This window comes from Sorex araneus, chromosome 1 (genome assembly GCF_027595985.1).
Source record: "Sorex araneus isolate mSorAra2 chromosome 1, mSorAra2.pri, whole genome shotgun sequence".
Classification (NCBI taxonomy): Eukaryota; Metazoa; Chordata; class Mammalia; order Eulipotyphla; family Soricidae; genus Sorex; species Sorex araneus.
Genome location: NC_073302.1, coordinates 155,454,623 through 155,473,720, shown reverse-complemented (window position 1 = coordinate 155,473,720; position 19,098 = coordinate 155,454,623). Strand labels below are relative to the sequence as shown.

The following is a 19,098-nucleotide window of genomic DNA, read 5'->3' as shown; positions in this document are numbered from 1 at the left end:
TTTTGTTCTTTTGAATGTGTGCCAGTCTCTGTGGTGTGAGATGATGTTTCATTGTTGTTTTGATTTAGAAGCAGGATGCCTTATAAAGACAAAAATCTCTCTAGGATGCGTCTTTTTCAGTCACTAAATGAGACCTGACTAAAAGAATTTCAAGATATTTTTCTTTCCATCTTTGAAATTGATTCCATTTTTTAATTAAATGGTATCTTCAAAATGGATTTTTCTAATCCAACCAATCAACTGTAATACATTCAAGTGTATTAATTTTCTATACGCCTAGTTTTCCCCTCCTTTGAATAAACTGCACTCATTCTGGTTCTTACACATGCTTACTCAGACTACAAGAGCCCATATTAATCTTCTACACTGGTTTCTGAACTCTCCTTTTATGTCTTTTATTAGACTAATAAAAACATCTCCTTTAGAGATGTTTTCAGTATCTATTGAATTAACATAAAAAATAAGGGAGATATAAGAATAATTCAATAAATGTTTACTGTAGGAAATTATTTTTTCTCTCTCTAGTTTTTTTTATTTACTTTGGGGAATGGTATGTCAAACCCAGCTGTGCTCAGGGTTTACTCCTTGTTCTGGTCTTAGGGATCACTCCTGGTATGCTGAGGGGACAATATGAGGTGTTGAGGATCAAACCCAGATAGGCCACACACAAAACAAGCACCTTACCCACTATACTCTTTCCAGACCCTTCTTTCTAGCTTTAAAATCACATTATAGAGGGTTGGGGAGATAGTGGAGATAGCTAAGTACCTGCCTTGCATAGATTTTAATATGAATTTTATTTTTAAAAATGGAAATGTTTAAAATACTGAAGATGAGGCCAGAGCATCAGTATAGCCGAGTGTTTGCCTTGTGCGGGGCCTACCTGTTTTTTCTCCCCAGCACCCAATATGGTCCCCAGAGCCCTTGCCAGCAGTGATCCCTGAGTGCAGAGCCACGAGTAAGCTCTACAGGTAAGGCTCCAAAACCAAAGAATAAAATAAAATACTGAAAATGACAGATTTAAAAAGAAAAACGTTCATTGTATAACATAAAAATGAATCTGGTAACTTTTAAACATTTTAGAGGGGTTCAGAAATGCTATTTCATAAAAATAAATTTACACAAAAGAAGTCAAGAGCAGAAAGAAGAGACAAAGATACAGATCTGAAAGTTACTCTGGGATGAAGAAGGGCAGCAGGGCATAATGGAAGACACTCAGTACTGTCACAGTCATCAAAAACAAAGACCACAAACAGGAAAGTGTGTTCCAAGCTGTCTGCAGACCTAACTTAGCCATCCCCTAAATAAAGCATTGTATGAACTTGAATATCATCACTGACCTTTGCGCACATCCATTTATAAAGAACAAAAGTTTTATAACTTAACACTACAATAAAACTACTACTGGGTTTGTATTTTCCACGCTGACTTTATGCATGGCACAGAGGAAAGTGTCATGGCAACATTAGATCTCACAATAGAGCTAGTCTGGGTGGAGATGGTGTCCCTAATAAAGAGAACCAGCTACATGCAATGAGCCATGAAATGGAATAATCAAATAGCAAATAATCAAACTGCCAAATGTAGAGTAAGCAGCACCAACGAACTATCTAAATTGCAAAATATAACTACCTAAGTTAGGAAATATTAACAGGTTATTCATGACAATACCTTTAAGACAGTTTAAAATAACACTCATTAGCCAAATTATGAAATAGCTCTTTAAGAATATCTATGATTTAAGAACGATCTGATTTTCAACAGCATAAAATACTAAATTCCTAAGAGAAAAAAAAATTCTCAAAGTGCTACCATTTGTAAAATCCTAAAAGTTCCAAGGTAACTAACAATTTTTTAAGTGATATTAGGGGCAACGGAATAGTGGCTGGATCTAGTCTCCATTTCTCCAGAGTGGGTCAAGGTGTCCATAACTAGAATCATTTTCTCCATGGAACTACCAGGGTAGTACTCTAAACTGGGACGTTGATCCTCTTTCAGGATTATATGAGAAAGAAGGAAAGAAAGAAAGAAAGAAAGAAAGAAAGAAAGAAAGAAAGAAAGAAAGAAAGAAAGAAAGAAAGAAAGAAAGAAAGAAAGAAAGAAAGAAAGAAAGAAAGAAAGAAAGAAAGAAAGAAAGAAAGAAAGAAAGAAAGAAAGAAAGAAAGAAAGAAAGAAAGAAAGAAAGAAAGAAAGAAAGAAAGAAAGAAAGAAAGGCAGGCAGGCCAAGCCAGGGACATACCTGTGACCACAAACTACAAGATTACTACTGCACTTCGCCTGCCTGCCAACAAAAAGTTACCACTGCACTAATCCGGAGGAAATTAAGAAACAACTTCAACAGTTGGAAACAAATTACACGTGTTAGCAACCGCCGCAAGTTAAGAACCCCCGCGCACTTTGGAAAGCGAAATTTACAGCGATGCGGCGCGAACTGCAGGGCAGACAATGAACTTCCTAGCGGCCAGCTTCGCCCGTTTCTGTGCCAAGCACTTCCGTGGCTGGGGCTGATAAGGTCAAGAAGGAAAAGAGTGGGAAAGGGGATCCTCGCACAGCCCGGAACCGCGGTGACGCACGGGGCGCTTGGAAAAGATCCCAGCGTTTACCTTCCCGAGCGCAGTCGAGGAGGAAGATGGTCGTCCACGTGCACCATTGTTTTCCAGGTGTGTTTATTTATTTTTAACTCGGGCTCGGGTAAGCACTACCCTCAGCCTACTTGGAGGGGGAGAGCGGCAGCGCCGCTCCTGGTGTGTGGGCGCAACACAAATCTTAAATAATAAAAACAACCTCTTCGGGTGGTGGTGGTTTTATCGCAGCCGGCGCGGTAGCCTCACCTCTCCAACACACCTCTGCCAATCACCCGGTGCAGCTCTCCGCCGCCGCCTCCTCGGGTCCCCATGACAACCCCACCGAGGGCTTGCACAGCACCCCCCACCTCTCCCGAGCGCCGGGCCGCCGCCGCCTCCTGGCCCCCGCCCAGGCCGGGCCAGACACACTTGCCGGGCAGGTGACAACTCCACCTGCCCCGACTGCTCGCTCGGCCCGCTCCCGAGAGAGGCGGCCCTGCAGCCCTCCCGGCGCACGAGCCCCGCTCCGCGTCCAGGGCACGACCCGCCCCTGCAGGCGGCGCGAGGGGGGAGGGGGCGGCCGGAGCCGACGAGGTTCCATCCCGACCTCCCCCGCCGCGTGAAGCGGGGACCCGGGCTGTGACCATCACCATCACCACCACCACCACCACCCCCATCACCAAAAAATAAACAAGGGTGCGGCGGCCCCCGGCCCCCGGCCCCAGTGGCGGGCGCGGTGGGCGCGCAGGGAACTTGTCTCCTCCAACACCCGGCCCAGGATGGGCGACGCCGCTCACCTTGAAGGGGTTGTTCAGATCGGGATCCGCAAAGGGGTTACTGTCGAAATCCGACATCTCTCTGGCGCGCGGCGTCACCCAGCCGACCCAGGCGCAGAGAGAGAGACGAGGCGAGGCCGCCGCCCCCCTGCGCGCTCACGTCGCCGCCGCCGTCGCCGCCGCCGCCGCCGCCGAGCAGATCCGGGTGCAGCTCGCGGGGCCACCCAGCCGGCCGCGCCACTGAGCATGCCCGGTGCGCCGGGCTCCCGGCCCGCGTCGCCGCTCGCGCTCGCCGAGCCGCTCCCCCCGCTCCGGATCCAGCGCGCCGGGCTTTACCGACCACCGCGCCGGGGCGGAGGGAGCGGAGGGAGCGCACGGAGCGGAGGTGAAGCGGCCTCCGCGGCCAGGACACCTCAGAGACCCCCCCTCCCTCCACCCCCCCACCCCCCCGCAGGCTGAGCTGGTTTATGCCGTCATCGGTTTTTGAAATCGGCGCTTGCTGACCTCGTGTAACTAAGGGAGGGGGTGTGGTGTTTGTGCTCAGAACTGACTCGCACGCCCCGCGCCCGTGCGGGCCGCACACCTGAGCTGGGCGTGGCCGGGGAACTCGCTTCCGGGGCGGGGCGATGGGACCCGGGAAGCTCCGCCCCCCGCACACCCCCACCCGCACTCGGGTTTAAGGGCCAGAGTGAGTGGTGAGTGGGGCAGCTACGGACATCCGCACTCTGCTGAGCCCACCTGGGAATCCCAGACTCCCTTCTTCCGGTCCCTGCGGCTCCACGTTGCGGCCAAATCCTGGACACCAGCCTCGGGGCTCCCGAGCCGGACCGGCCCCGCGTGGGTTTGGGCAAGGAGGGTGGGTACCAGGTCCAGCTCCTGATTCCCATCCTCCGGAATCTGCAAAATGGCTGTCTCCGGAAACGGGGGGGCTGAGCGGGCTAGAGCCAGTGCATCCAGGACGACAGGTTAATGTTAGTGGGTGACAAACATTAATGTTAGGCCGTTTTGTTGTTGTTTAAAGCATTGGGGCACAAAATATACACGTGATTTTTTTTTAATCCTAGTCATTCTTCAATCGGTGATGAGATTACCCAAAAATAAAAAGGGTATGTCTAAGAAGTATGTACCTCTTGTTGCCTCACCTCTGAACCCAATGAGAAGGCCATTTCTTGCTTTGATCTTCCTTCTCTAACAGAAAAGCACTTTGCAAGTAAAGCTGTAAAAGTCAGAATCTTGCTCACTTGGCAGGTGCTTAAGAACTGAAAAGAACTAAAAATTAGGTTTCTTAGCCATTGCAGGGCATGGGGGACTTGCACTATAATTTTGCCTGTGAAATTATACTTTTCCCCCACTGTGAAAACACTGGAGATGATTGGGGGTGGGTGGGAAGCTGTAATCTCTTTGACAGGCCCTGAGTTAGGTTAGATGACAAAGAAATTGCTTCTGGGCATCTATGAGTGTCAATAACTGACAACACAGGAATGGGCATGACAGAGCTGCAGGATTCTAGGTGTGAAATAAAGCAAAGTATTTGTTGCGTTCATCATCTTCACCCAGAAGCTGCCTGGTTCATAGCTTAGTACTCAAAGCATGTGTTGGGTTCATATCCCTATTCTGATTCTACTTGTGTTACTCCCAGCATGAATCTGTAGAGTTGTTAAGAATTTTAAAAGATATACAAAAGTGTTTTGCCTGCCTTTGGTGCCTTAAAAAAGTTGTTTGAATATCTGAAAATGGCAAGGGGTTCTAGCCCCATTGTTCCTATGTGTTTTCCCTCACCTCTCTTGAACTTGACTTTGCCAAATTGATCTGCTTTTACTGCTTTAGACTTCACTTTTTCCATCTATTCTTCAAATGACTCAAATAAGCCACTATTTATTATGCATCTACTAAGTTCCAAGACAATGAGGAATAGCTGATATGGTAATGCAGCATGGAAATTTCCACCTCTGCTGTATTGGCAACTATTGATAGTAGCATCTAATATATTTACAGACTTCTTTGTTACATAATCACTTGGAATACTTGTTAGTGATGCAAGCATTCACTTCCACACATATCCTATATCTGAGGTTCTGCTTTAAGAGGTGATAAGGCCCTGGGATCTGGATACTTTTCATGTTCTTACATACAAATGCATTCTTTTACATAGATGCATAAATGGACTTAACACATTGATGCTTTCACTTTTTAAAATATTATTTTCCCCACTACATTAACAACCTAGTATGTTCTTTTCTATATTCTTATAATAGTTTATATCTATGCTCAATCTTACACATATTATAATTTCATATAGACATTGACATTTCACATAGACATTATAATTTCATATAGATATAAGTATTACATATACTTATTGTGGGCATTGTCTTGAAAAATATCTCATTCTTTTCTGCTCAGTTTATACAGAACTGCAGTTTCTCAAGTACCTTGTCAAAGAGAAGTCCTAAGTTTTCTTGCCTCGTAGTACCTCACATATATCATTGCTTTTCATGAATAGAGTAACTATAGAAGTAGAAAGGCTTGGGAAACAGGACCTAACAAATCCTTTCAAATCAACAGCAGTACACCTAATTCATTCATTTTAACAGTGAAATCTATGCATTTAAAAGATCTGCAGGTGGTTCGACAGATGTGACTTGGTAACCATACTTTTAAAACTCTGGAAGGGATCTGAGAGTAAGTAAAGTGGGTGAGGCACTTGCCTTGCATACAGCTGAGCCCAGCTCTATCCCTGGAATAGCACATGGTCCCCTGAGCACCATCAGGAGTAAACCCTTAGCACGAGCCAAGAATAATTCCTGAACACCACTAGTTGTGGCCCAGGAACATACGACATAAATAAAAAACACTTATATGACACTCAAACTGTAATCTGTAGGTGAGCATATTCATAACTTTTTATGAAATCTTAATCCACAGGTTGGGACAGTTTAAAGGAAAAAGCATCTCATGACAGATGAAGAAACTGAGTTTAGACAGTATAAGTGATTTGTTTCTGTTAAAATGAAAGTGAATAAAAAGATAAGAAATAAAGGTCAGGGAGATAGTATAGTAGATAAGGCACTTGCCTTGTATGAGATATATCTGGGTTTGATTCTCAGCACCTTATATGGACACCCAGCCCCACCAGTAGTGATCGCTAAGTGCAGAGCCAGGAATGAACCCCGAGCACAGCTGCGTGTGGTATAAGAACAGAAAAAAAGGATTAGATACAGAACTAAAGTCTCAACTTAGGTTTCAGACATTGACTATCAATTTTTCATGTGGAAAGTCACCGGTGGGCCTGATTTTCATTCCCAGTACCACATATGGTCATCCAAGCAGTGCAAGGAGTACCCTGGCAGTGGAAGAAGTCCTGAGCACTGCTGGATGTGGCAAATGAAAAAAAAGCCCTAAAAATTAAGAAAGAACCAACAAATAAAACTAGTTCTAGATCCAATTCCTCCATATACCCTTGGTTGATTATATTCAATTTATCTGTCACACCTGAGTTTGCCACAATAGTTTATAGAGCACCTATTAAGAGGTAGAGTATGTTAGACATTGAAATAAAGCAGAGAAAGAGCTGTAATGGTAGCTTCATTTCCCCAGAACCTTTCAAAAATGCCTGAAACATGGCTAAATGGTATCTGTGGTCCAATGGACAACTCGAACATACTATTAATCTGTTTGGAATATTGAATGTAATAAATCATGAACAACTTTTAAAAAATAAAATAATATTCTGTGCCAGTTGCTCACTCCTTCCTGTTTATTCCCCCCCCCCCCCCGTCCAGTGGACAACTCGAACATACTATTAATCTGTTTGGAATATTGAATGTAATAAATCATGAACAACCTTTAAAAAATAAAATAATATTCTGTGGCAGTTGCTCACTCCTTCTTGTTTATTTTTTCCCCCTCTGGGTACACCTCATACTATTATCCTGATGCTTCTCCCTTACTCTAATTTGTGAAACCTCTTGAACAGGTCTGTAGTCTGACATCCATATCTTCTAGACTGGCTAGCTTATGTGAGAAAATATCACTAGAAATCTAGATTTCTTACCACGAAGTGGCATCACTGTGGGTTTACAACTGAAACCAACCATCTCCCAGCTGGACCACGCCTCCAAAACTGCTGCTGTAACTGCTGCTACTGGCACCCGTGACACCTCAGCAGGTGTTGTGTGAGGTTATGTGGCCCTCTAGTCAGTTGTGGCTACACTCGCAGGAGAAACCAAAGGACTTATTTTTTTCTTGCAAAATAAAGTAACATTTATTTCAGAAAAAAAGTAATATTTCTTGATTATCAAGTTCTTATTTTTTGTTCTTGTTTCTATTTATTTAAATGTTTAAATGTTATTTTTATACATTTGTTCACAGTAATTTATTACATTCAGTATTCCAAAACCAATCCCACCACCATTATTTCAAATTTTTCCAACCACCACCCAAGTCTGCCCCAATAGCAGCCCCTAAAACTTTATTTTGTTTGTTATGAATAATTTGCTAAAAATATTCAAAAATTTTCCTTAGAAGAAAGTGTGTGGAAAACTCCAGGCTCAATGAAACAGGGAATGGGTGACCTCTCCCCATCTCCCCCTATTTCTGAGAGCTTGGCAGTCATACCCATAAGCTGCCGCCTGTGCCATATAATCTCATTAACGACCATGATCCAGAGACTCAATACAAAACTCAGAACAGAGCACAGAACGATACACCATAGCTGTGCCACAGACCCCGTGCCATGCTGTTTTATTTGAGTCAACCAGGAGGGGGACAGGTTAGTTCCCTCCCCAACCCACCGGAACCAGCCCTGGCAGCCAAAAAACCCCAGAACTCAACTGCAGTCACACTCATGGTCACTCTCCACAGGCTTGAACGAGCCTCACCCATGAGTGAATCTATTCCTGGACCGTGCAGCCTCGTGGTTCACTAATGTACCAAGAGTAGCACGCCACATTTGACTGGGCTTAAAGTAGAAGACAACCAATCTTAGGGGGAAATATATTTATTCAGATATAAATATAAGCACACAAGTCTCAACCTTTAACAACATGTTACTAATCCCTTATAGAAGGGTTTAATGGCTTCTTGGTGAAACACAACAATCTTCACATACTTTCTTCTAAGAAACCTTCTTTGGATCATTTTTAGCAGATTGTTCATAACAAGCATTCAAAATAAATTATTTCGGTTCTCCTTGGGGGCAGGGCTTGGAGTTCGAATTGGAAATATGGTGGTGTGAAGGTGTAATGAAGGTGGGATTGGTGTTTGAATATTAAATGTAATCAAGTATTGTGAACAACTTTATAAAAATAAAATTTAAAAAGAGAAGAAGAAAGAGCATGAAGATTATTGTATCTCACCCTAGAGCAACTAAGCTCTTATATAAGAGATTACTAATATGTTGTTACAGGTTGATCCTTTGTAGTCATATATGATCAAGAGTCGAGATTATTGCCTTCTTGCCTTTTTCTTTAAAATATTTTAAAGCACACCCCATCCAATGTGGTGTGCTACTCCTGGTACATCAGTGGTGTAGAATATGAGATGTAGCTCCAGGAATTCTAAAATTTAAATAGGGTGATACAGCTGGAGTTCAATTTTTAACTGGGTGGTGACTTTGGAGTTCAGAGGTTACTCTGCAGCTTGTCGATCTCTTCCAAGAAAGAATCTCTAGATTGTGACCATTAATGAACTTATATGGTGCCTGAGGCAGTTTGTGGGCATGACTGCCAGGCTCTTGGAAGAATAGGGAGATGGGGTAAGGTCTCTGTGGGATCCTAGAGATTTCAGTCACAAAACCCACAAACCTGAATTTTTCAACAGATTCACTCATGGATGAGGCTCATCCCGAGCCTATGGAGATTGGCCATGAGAATGGTGGAGATTGGGTTCTGGAAAACCAAAGGATCCAAAGGAGGCACTGTATGATTGACCAAATAATGTATTCCCCCAAAGATGTCCACACTCTAATTCTTGCCACCTGGGAATGTACGACTACATTGCTAAGGGGACAGCATTTCCCAAATGTGTTTGGGGACAGCATTTCCAAAATGTTTTTGGCTTAACCTCCTTTCCAAAAAGAAAAAAAAGTTATTCAGTGCCCCCTGGAAATTTTACTTTAGGCAAACAGAAAGGCCCTCCCCCAATAGGATCAAGGTTACTATAACCCTCCTGGATCATCCCAGAGCCCCTAGAAAACTTATGGCCTGTTTGGGGAAACTTTGGAGATGGGCTTTGTAACTATAAATAAGGTTAAGGTCCTTAACCAGGGAAGATCATCCTGAATTATTCAAGTAGATGTAATGGAATCACCTGCCTTTATTTTTTGTTTCTGTTTTTGTTGGGGAGGGGGGTGGCAGTCACACCTGGAGGTTCTCTGTGAAGACTGTTAAGGCTACTCCCTGCTTGATGCTCAGGGAATCACGGATGCAAGGATCTAATGGGTCTCCTGCACACAAAGTTCATGCCCCAGCCCTCACCTGAGTCTTTAAAGGTGAAAGAGAAAGGTAAAAGTTGCTGACTTAAGAGTAGGAGGAAGAGGTTCAGAAGCCAAGGCATGTAAGTAGCATCTAGAAGCTAAAAATAGTCTCAGCTTCCAGTCAGCAAGGAAATGGAGATCAGTCCTACAACCACGAGAAATGAAATTCTGCAAAGAGTTTCAATGAAAGTGATTCTTCCCTAGAGTCTCCAAAAAAGAACCAATCCTGCTGACACCTTAATTTTAGCTTGAGTCCTACGCTGGACTGATCTATAGAACTGTAAGAAATATTCCTTCCCCTACCCATTACTACAGCAGGCAAGCTCTTCTTGAGAGATAAGAGGAAAATGATTGAACCAAGGCAGATTTTATTAGAAAATGAAAGAATGGAAGAAAGCAAGAAATCTCCCATATCAAGAAAAGCAGGACAAGATGGGGGATAATCCAATATAGAGTGGCTGTCCCCCCTTTTTATACCTTTGTAACCAGGAAAGTGAGGAGGTATAATTTTTTTTTATCTTCCTGTTAAACCCAGGTATGTAGGATGTTTGTTAAGAGGCAGTCAGGGTGTTTAAGATGACTATCATTCTGACACTTTTTTCAGATCTGGCCCTGTGACATTTTGTTCATTCTGTTCTCAGGGCAACTTTCCCCTCTAGTCTTACCTGCTTGTATTTCTGTCCCCAGTAATTCTCTATATCAGAATTATCTCACTTACTGCTTTCCAAACTAACCATCTATGGAAGCGTCAATCCACCCTCAACTGTCTGTCTCTAAAGTAATCCTCTTTCCTATCATGACAAGGTTTTTTGTAGTACAGGAACACAACAGACATATTTTGAGTCTCCATTTACCAACACACATATATATATAATCTCTCTAACAAGAGCAAATGCCCTTTCCCCACTCAATTTCCATTTGTCAAAGTCCAACCAATTCTCCGTAGCACTGTAGCACTGTAGCATTGTCGTCCCATTGTTTATGGATTTGCTCGAGCGGTCACCAGTAATGTCTCCACTGTGAGACTCATTACTGTTTTTCGCATATCGAATATGCCATGAGTAGCTTGCCAGGCTCTGCCAGTTGGACGGGATACTCTCGGTAGCTTGACAGGCTCTCCGAGAGGGGCAGAGGAATCGAACCCGGGTTAGCCACTTACAAGGCAAATGCCCTACCTCCTATGCTATCAATAGAGTAAATTATGTAATTGTGGTTATATATAAACAGGAAAATAAGTATTTCAATCCAATGACTAGATGCTCCAACTTGATCTATATATGAAGAGTTAAAGAGAGCTACATTAATTTTGTTTTTCTGACTTTATTTAGGCACTGTGGTTTACAAAGTTGTTCATGATGATTTGTTATAGGCATTCAATATTTCAATACCAATCCCACCACCAACTACCATTATTTTTATCTAGATACATTTTCAGAAGGCTTTTTTTTAATGAACTATAAATTGTATGATCATGTTTGGTATTGCCTAATATATATGCAATTTCATAAAAATCCTCAAAGTAAGGACATTTATAGTTCTTAAATTACAAGTTGTCATAAAATCTTCAGGGACTTCTAGTAAAAGAGGAGAGAGGGAGGAAGGAGGGAGGGAGGGAGGAAGAGAGGAAGGAAGTAAGAGAGGAAGGGAGGGCAGGAGGGAGAAAGGAAGGAAACATCAGATTTAGAATGACTATTATTTTTGCTACTTAGAAGAGGAGAAAGCTAAAATTTTTTGACTGGTGTATTTCAGGCATTGAAATACTAGAAACAGACTAAGTATTTTCTTTTGTGACAACATATCTGGGTGGATCGTAAATGCTACTATCTCTCTCCATTCATCTTACAAGAGGAAAAAATGGGAACTTAGAGCTTAAATGAACCTGAAAATTCTTTAAGAATTTTTATGAGAAATTGTGGCCTCATGGACAGAGAATTCAAATGCTGTGATGGTAGTTCAGAGAAGGGCAAATCTTGCTTCACTATCATCTCCATGTAACCTGTACTCCCCAGTGTCCAAGCAGCAAAGGGCTGGAAAGAAACTGCAGAAATGTGCATATATATATTTACTGAGTCTGAGAACCAGAGCTCTCACCCTTCTACTGCATCTCTTACTTTCTCTGCCTTTAAAGCAGCTGTTACAGTTATTTTCCTTTCATTTGTGGCCTTGGAGACATTGATGGTTCTGCCTGCCTCTTGGCACAGTTTCAAGCTTTGGAGTGGAAGGAAAACTTGGTTCCTCCATTAAATTCAGCGTCAACTACTCAAACTTCATATTTTTTAGAGATCTGAGCCAAGGCATTGAGTTTTTTGAGCTTTCCACAGGGAAGTTCCTATTATTTTAGTGTATTACGTGCTTTGATGGATCCACAACTTTACCTTTGGACTGTCTCTTTAAATTTTCATTGCTCCTTCCTCATGAAACCTGACACATAATCCTGTGAAAACTTTGTTTGCAGATAGTAGAACTATCTTTGCACCCCAACTATATCCTGTAGTCCTGAACCACATTTGGGCATTTTGATAGTCTCCTTTTTCAAAGCATCCTCCTTAGTCAAGGAGAAGGGGTAAAAAAGTCAAAACATAATTCTGTCTTTATTTGTTTTATCAACTGTTTAACTCAAGAATGGGGTATTAGCTCCAATATATTGCTCCTATGGTGCATTAGCACCAATTTATCTCTCTTTGGCTCCTTCAAAAAAATCCATAAATATGCAAATATAACATATTCAAGCAAAAGGAGACACATATAATAGTCTCCATTGTATCATCCCAGAGCTGTGTATCTCATGTCAAATTATGGGTAAATAAAGTGGAGATGGGGCCAGGATACAGTTTAGCAGTTAGTGATTGACTTCCAGGAATAGCACCACACTCCTCCAAGCATGGACAGGCCTAGTTCTGGGGCTCCCAAGCACTGTGTTGGGTATGGCATTAGAGGCACCACCACCACTGGGGTGGTCCAGGTATCCCCAGCATTACAGGGCCTGAACAGAATGGTAGCCGTGGGTTCTTATACTGATCTTAAAGGCCAGTTAACCAATAATTGGGAAGAAAAGGGAAGAAAGAAAGAAAGAAAGAAAGAAAGAAAGAAAGAAAGAAAGAAAGAAAGAAAGAAAGAAAGAAAGAAAGAGGGAGGGAGGGAGGGAGGGAGGGAAGGAAGGAAGGAAGGAAGGAAGGAAGGAAGGAAGGAAGGAAGGAAGGAAGGAAGGAAGGAAGGAAGGAAGGAAGGAGAGGCAATTAAAAAAAGGAAAGGATGGAAGAAAGGAAGAAAGGAAGGAAAGAAGGAACTTCTAGAGGGTGGAGAGATGGTATAGGATTTAAGACAACACTGCATGCAGCCAGCCCAGTTAGATCCTCAGAACCCCTAATGGTCCCCTGAGCTCCACCAGGAAGGAACCTTGTATAGAGAGCCAGAAATAGTCTTTGAATACCACTGGGTGTGGTCCAAATGAATCCCTCCACCCTGCCCCCTTAACCAATAATAAAACTTTGGCATGAAAATTCCCTTTGCCTTCTGTATAACCCTTTTTTTTACCGTAAAGAGGCACAGGGAGGTGAGTAACCATAAAATGAGTGTGGAAAACATTTACTTTGTGAAGCAAAATTCTGAAGTATTTTCACAAGGGTGTGAAACCAGTTTCCTGATTAAATGACAAGCAGGTACATGAATTAATTTGAAAAATAAATTCAGTGGAGAATTCATGATGTGGTATTTTTTTTTAATGATGTGCACAAAAATAATTAAGTCTGATCATTTCTAAATCAATGGAGTGAGGCTCCTGGGGCATCAGTTCATATCTGAGAAGGTGAAGACTCAGATATGCCTAAACATAGCAGGAAAGCTTGTAGACAGACTCACTAGAGCTAAGCTTCTGGAGGAGGGAGGAGCATTATGGGACTGGGAGAGCTGACAGGTTGGCTCGTGTGTGTGTGTGTGTGTGTGTGTGTGTGTGTGTGTGTGTATGTGTGTGTTGGGGGTTGGGCTACACCCAGTAGTGCCCATGGACTATACCTGAGTCAGTGCTAGGTGACCATATGTGTGAGGGGGATCAAACATGCAAGACAGAGGCATGCAAGACAAGCTGTAGGTTTGAGGCTCTGAACCCACTGGGGAGTAGGCACGTTTCATTTTGTGTCTCACAGACAACACACTTTTGGGAACGGAATTCTGACCCAAGAAGAGGAGGAAATGGGAGAGCCTCCGCTTGTCCCACCCACAGAGACTGAGATCTGAGATGAAGGACAGTTTTGAACACATCATCATTGCCTTCCGGTCCAACCCTCAGAAACTCACGCCAAGTTCCTAGGGAGAGAAAAGCTATAATAGAGCAGAAGCTAAATAAAGAGCTATTATCACATGTAGCACAGCAAGATACTGAGAAGAGATAGTGTCGCCTCGTGCAAGGAAAGCCAAACCGCATTTCAGAACCAAGAGCACTGCTAATATTAGCAGAGAGAGGGGGAAGGCTGAGCCACAAGAGGGGGTGGTCTTGACGCAATCCACAGAGGAAAGTAGTAGCAGCAAACAAGGAGGGTGGTGGCATCCGGGCCACTAGGGAGGAGGTAGAGCTGAGAAGAAAGCCACACTTTATGCCCTCAGGGAAGAAGAACCTAAAAGGACGTTTTCTAAGACTTCAACCCTGTGACTGCCCAAGCAGCGCCCAGCCACACTTGCCACGAGGTTGTACTGATCTTCACCGGACAACCCTGGTTTCTGTTCCTTCCTCAAGGTGCAAAATTTCTGGAACTTGACTCCATTAAACATACTAAGCGGTAGTGCATTTGCCTTGCACACAGCTGACCTGGATTCAATTCCTCCCCCCTCTTGGAGAGCCTAGCAAGCTACCAAGAGTATCTCGCCTGCCCAGCAGAGCCTGGCAAGCTACCCATGGCGTATTCAACATGCCAAAAACAGTAACAAACAAGTCTCACAATAGAGACATTAGTGGTGCCTGCTTGAGAAAATCGATGCGCAACAGGATGACAGTGACAGTGACAGAATGAAGCACAGTATAAAGTATTTCCTATTATTTTTCAAGATTACAAACCATTATGAATAAGACCAGGGAATTTGGCTTTATTAAATATCACCCATAGATAAGTGCATATTTTTCAGATTTCTTTTTATAACCAATTTCTTTCATTTTTTTTAAAGTAATGTGGATTTCCAAGAGTGTGGATGGTTATGTGTTACAAGGGTACAACGTGACCACAGCATGTCCTCCACCACAGTGCCAGTATCCCTTCACTAGAGTCCTGTGGACTTGTTGAGCCACCCGCCCTTCAACTAGGTAATCTCAGTTCTATAGAAAGAGCATGAAGTTTGAAGGATTCTTTTGTATTGCTTTGTTTGCTTTTACTCCAGTGCTGGACAGCAAACCCAGGAAAACCTGCATTTTGCTACTGAGCCACATCACAGCTACCTAAAGTTTGCTTTCACTAGAGATGATCTGTCCCCCGACTTTGTTCCTTGTATGCTATCCTGAGTGAGATTGTCCTACATGTGTATTTCTGGTTTTGAATTATTTCACCTAGTATTGATCACCTCCAATTCCATCATTGTATCAAAAGACCAGATTTCTTTTATTCTTTTTTTTGGGGGGGTCACACCCGGCGATGCACAGGGGTTACTCCTGGCTCTGCACTCAGGAATTACTCCTGGCGGTGCTCAGGGGACCATATGGGTTGCTGGGATTTGAACCCGGGTCGGCCGCGTGCAAGGCAAACGCCCTACCGGCTGTGCTATCACTCCAGCCCCAAGATTTCTTTTATTTTTTTTTTATTTTTTAATTAATGAATCACCATGAGGGTACAGTAACAGATATACACAATTTTGTACTTGTGTTTCCCTCATACAATGTTCGAGCACCCCTCCCTCCACCAGTGTCCATTCTCCACCACTAGTGAACCCAGTATCCCTCCCCCCATCTCATCCCCTCCCCACCTCTGTGGCAGGGCATTCCCTTTTGTTCTCTCTCTCTCTCTCTCTCTCTCTCTCTCTCTCTCTCTCTCTCTCTCTCCTTTTGGGTGTTGTGGAAAAGACCAGATTTTATCTTTTCTTATTGCTAAGTAATATTCCACTGTGCACGTGTACCACATAGCTATATCCACTTATCTGTCATTGCATATTTGGGTAATTGCTAGGTGTGACATTGAAAATAGTGCTGCGACTATTGTAGGTGAGCATATATCTTTTCAAATAGGTGGTTTGATGTTCTTCCGGCAGATACTAGAAATGAAATTCCTGTTTCATATGAAATGTTATCCTTTTCCTTTATTAAGATATTGTGATTTACAAAGTTGTTCATAATAGAGTTCTTTCAAACATACACTGTCACAACACCAATCCCATAACCAGGGAGACCTTCCCTCCACCAATGTCGCCAGTGATAGTGCTATTCGTTTTAATTTTGGAGAAATATCCATACTGCTTTCCATAAAGACTGGACCAACTTACATTTCCACCAAACAGTGAATGAGGGTTTCTTCTTTCCCACATCCTCACAATCTTTCTTATTTTTTGCCTTTTTGATACATGTCATTCTCATTGGTGTGAGATGATAACCCCTTGTCATTTTAATTTTTAATTTCTCTAATAATAAGTGATGATGAACCTTATTTCATAAGCCTGGTGGCCATCTGTGTGTCTTTAGGAAAATGTCCACTCACTTTTTTTTAAATTTTTTTTTAAAAATTAGGGGGGTGGAGTTGGAGCAATAGCACAGCAGGTAGGGTGTTTGCCTTGCCCATGGCCAACCCAGGTTCGAGTTCCAGTATCCCATATGGTCCCCTTAGCACCACGAGGGGTAATTCCTGAGTGCAGAGTCAGGAGTGACCCCTGTGTATCGCCAGGTGTGACCCAAAAAGCAAGAAAAAAATTTGGGGGGCTGGAGCTATAGCACAGTGGGTAGGGCATTTGTCTTGCATGTGGGCAACCCAGGCTCGATTCCCAGCATCCCATATGGTCCCCCGAGCACTGCCAGGAGTAATTCCTGAGTGCATGAGCCAGGAGTAACCCCTGTGAATTGCCGGATGTGACCCAAAAAAAAGCAAAAAAAAATTTTATTAGTGAATCACTGTGAGGTACAGTTACAAACATAAACTTTCATGTTTGCATTTCAGTCATACAGGGATCGAGTACCCATCCTTCCACCAGTGCCCATTCTCCTCCACCAATGTTCCCAGTATCCCTCCCACCACCCCCACCCCATCCCCCACCGCCCCACCCTGCCTCTGCGGCAGGGTATTCCCTTTTGTTCTCTCTCTTTTTTGGGTGTTGTAGTTTGCAATAGAGGTATTGAGTGGCCATCCTGTTTGGCCTATAGTCTACTTTCGGCACACATCTTTAAACCCGAATGGGTCCTCCCAAGATCCTCTACTTGGTGCTCCCTTCTCTAGCTTAGCTGCCTTTTCCTCTAGCATCTGAGGCCAGTTTCCAAGCTGTGGGGCAGACCTCCTGGTCCTTATCTCTACTACTCTTGGGTGTTAGTCTACCATTCTGTTACTTTATATTCCACGGATGAGTGCAATCTTTCTATGTCTGTCTCTCTCTTTCTGACTCATTTCACTTAACATGATACTTTCCATGTTGATCCACTTATATGCAAATTTCATGACTTCATCTTTTCTAACAGCTGCATAGTATTCCATTGTGTAGATGTACTAAAGTTTCTATAACTAGTCATCTGTTATTGGGCACTGTTTTTTTCCAGATTTTGGCTGTTGTAAACAGTGCAGCAATGAACATACATATGCAGATGTCGTTTTTACTATAGCTTTTTGCCTCTCCAGGATATATTCCCTGACTATCTTAAACTATCTTAAATGACTATTTAATGACCATTTAAATGACTATCTTAAACTAAGAAGCTTCTGCACCTCAAAAGAAACAGTGACCAAATACAAAGACAGTCTACAGAATGGGAAAGGATATTCACCCAATACCCATCTGATAAGGGGTTGATATCAAGGATACACAAGGCACTGGTTCAACTCTACAAGAAGAAAACATCCAACACCATCAGAAAATGGGGGGGTGGAAATGAACAGAAATTTTCTCAAAGTAGAAATCCAAATCACTTCTTCTTTAAGAGTGAAGTTTTATTGCTCTTGTTGAAATTTTTTTAGTAATTTATGTGTCTTAGATATTAGTCTTTTGTCTAATGTGTGAGCATTTTCTCCCATTAATTAGGATGTCTTATTCTTTTGTGCTAGTTTATTTTTATGTACAGGCTACCAATTTTGACATGATCTTACCATCATATTTCTGTTTTTGTATTCCTACCATTGTTGTTGAACTTATATTATGGTATTTTTGCTGATGCTTTCTTTAATGAATTTTATAGCTTCAGGTCTAACAACCAAGTTTTTAAAATCCATTTTGAGTTATTGATTTTGTGCATTATAAATGACAATTTCATTTGCACTATCTGGATATGCTTTACCTTTTGATTTATTATTTTAGACCATTACTATCTACTGAAATTAGTGACATAAAGGAACTTATTGCCATTTTCTTATGTGGATTCTGGGTATTTTTGCAGTTTGTCTTTGTTTACTTGGTCTCACAGAAGCAGAGCACAAGGCGAAAGAGAATTAGGGAGTCATTGGAGCCAGAAGCAGGGGAAAGAAAGAGCACAAAGCGAGTAAGAGCCAGAGTCACAAGTAAGGGTGAGAGTCAGAAGTAAGAGAGTCATAAGTGAGAGCAAGAGGGGCTCGGGAGAGAGAGAAGCAGAAGGGGAGTGGAGATTGGAATAAACTGCAATTGATACCAATCAGCCTGGCCCTTGTTCCTTCCTTCGCCTACCTATCACCATCGACCTCCCTGGGGGTGGGGGAAGAGGTGTGAGACTACTAAAGGAGGCTGCGGGAGAGATTGAGTGCCACTGCCCTTTTGTGAATAAACAGGGGACTTTTTTTTTTCTGTTTTGGGTTGGACTGTAGCAATAGCACAGCGGGTAGAGCATTTGCCTTGCACCTGGCCAGCCGGGTTCAATTCCTCCATCCCTCTCGGAGAGTCCAGCAAGCTACTGAGTGAGAGTATCCCACACCTTTGGCAGAGCCTGGCAAGTTACCCGTGGCATATTCGGTATGCCAAAAGCAGTAGCAACAAGTCTTACAATGGAGATGTTACCAGTGCCCAGTCGAGCAAATTGATGAACAATGGGACGACAGTGCTACAGTGCTGGTCTCTTATTAATGCTCCCCTTGTACTTTGATACCTGAGGTTCTGTTCACCTCTTTTTATTTTTTTCTAAGTATATTTATCTTGAGTTTACTGTGAA

General features: G+C 42.9%; 1 protein-coding gene across 1 annotated transcript in view; it reads right to left on the bottom strand.

The window, feature by feature from the left end:
* The window catches only part of SCAMP1 (secretory carrier membrane protein 1), a 96,041-nt gene extending 92,428 nt beyond the window's left edge, over positions 1 to 3,613 (bottom strand). Inside the window, exon 1 of the mRNA XM_004613142.2 lies at positions 3,362 to 3,613. Within this exon, the coding sequence (XP_004613199.1) occupies positions 3,362 to 3,418 (57 nt within the window). The 5' untranslated portion in view covers positions 3,419 to 3,613. The remainder of the gene's footprint in view (positions 1 to 3,361) is intronic.
* Positions 3,614 to 19,098: the final 15,485 nt, after the last annotated feature.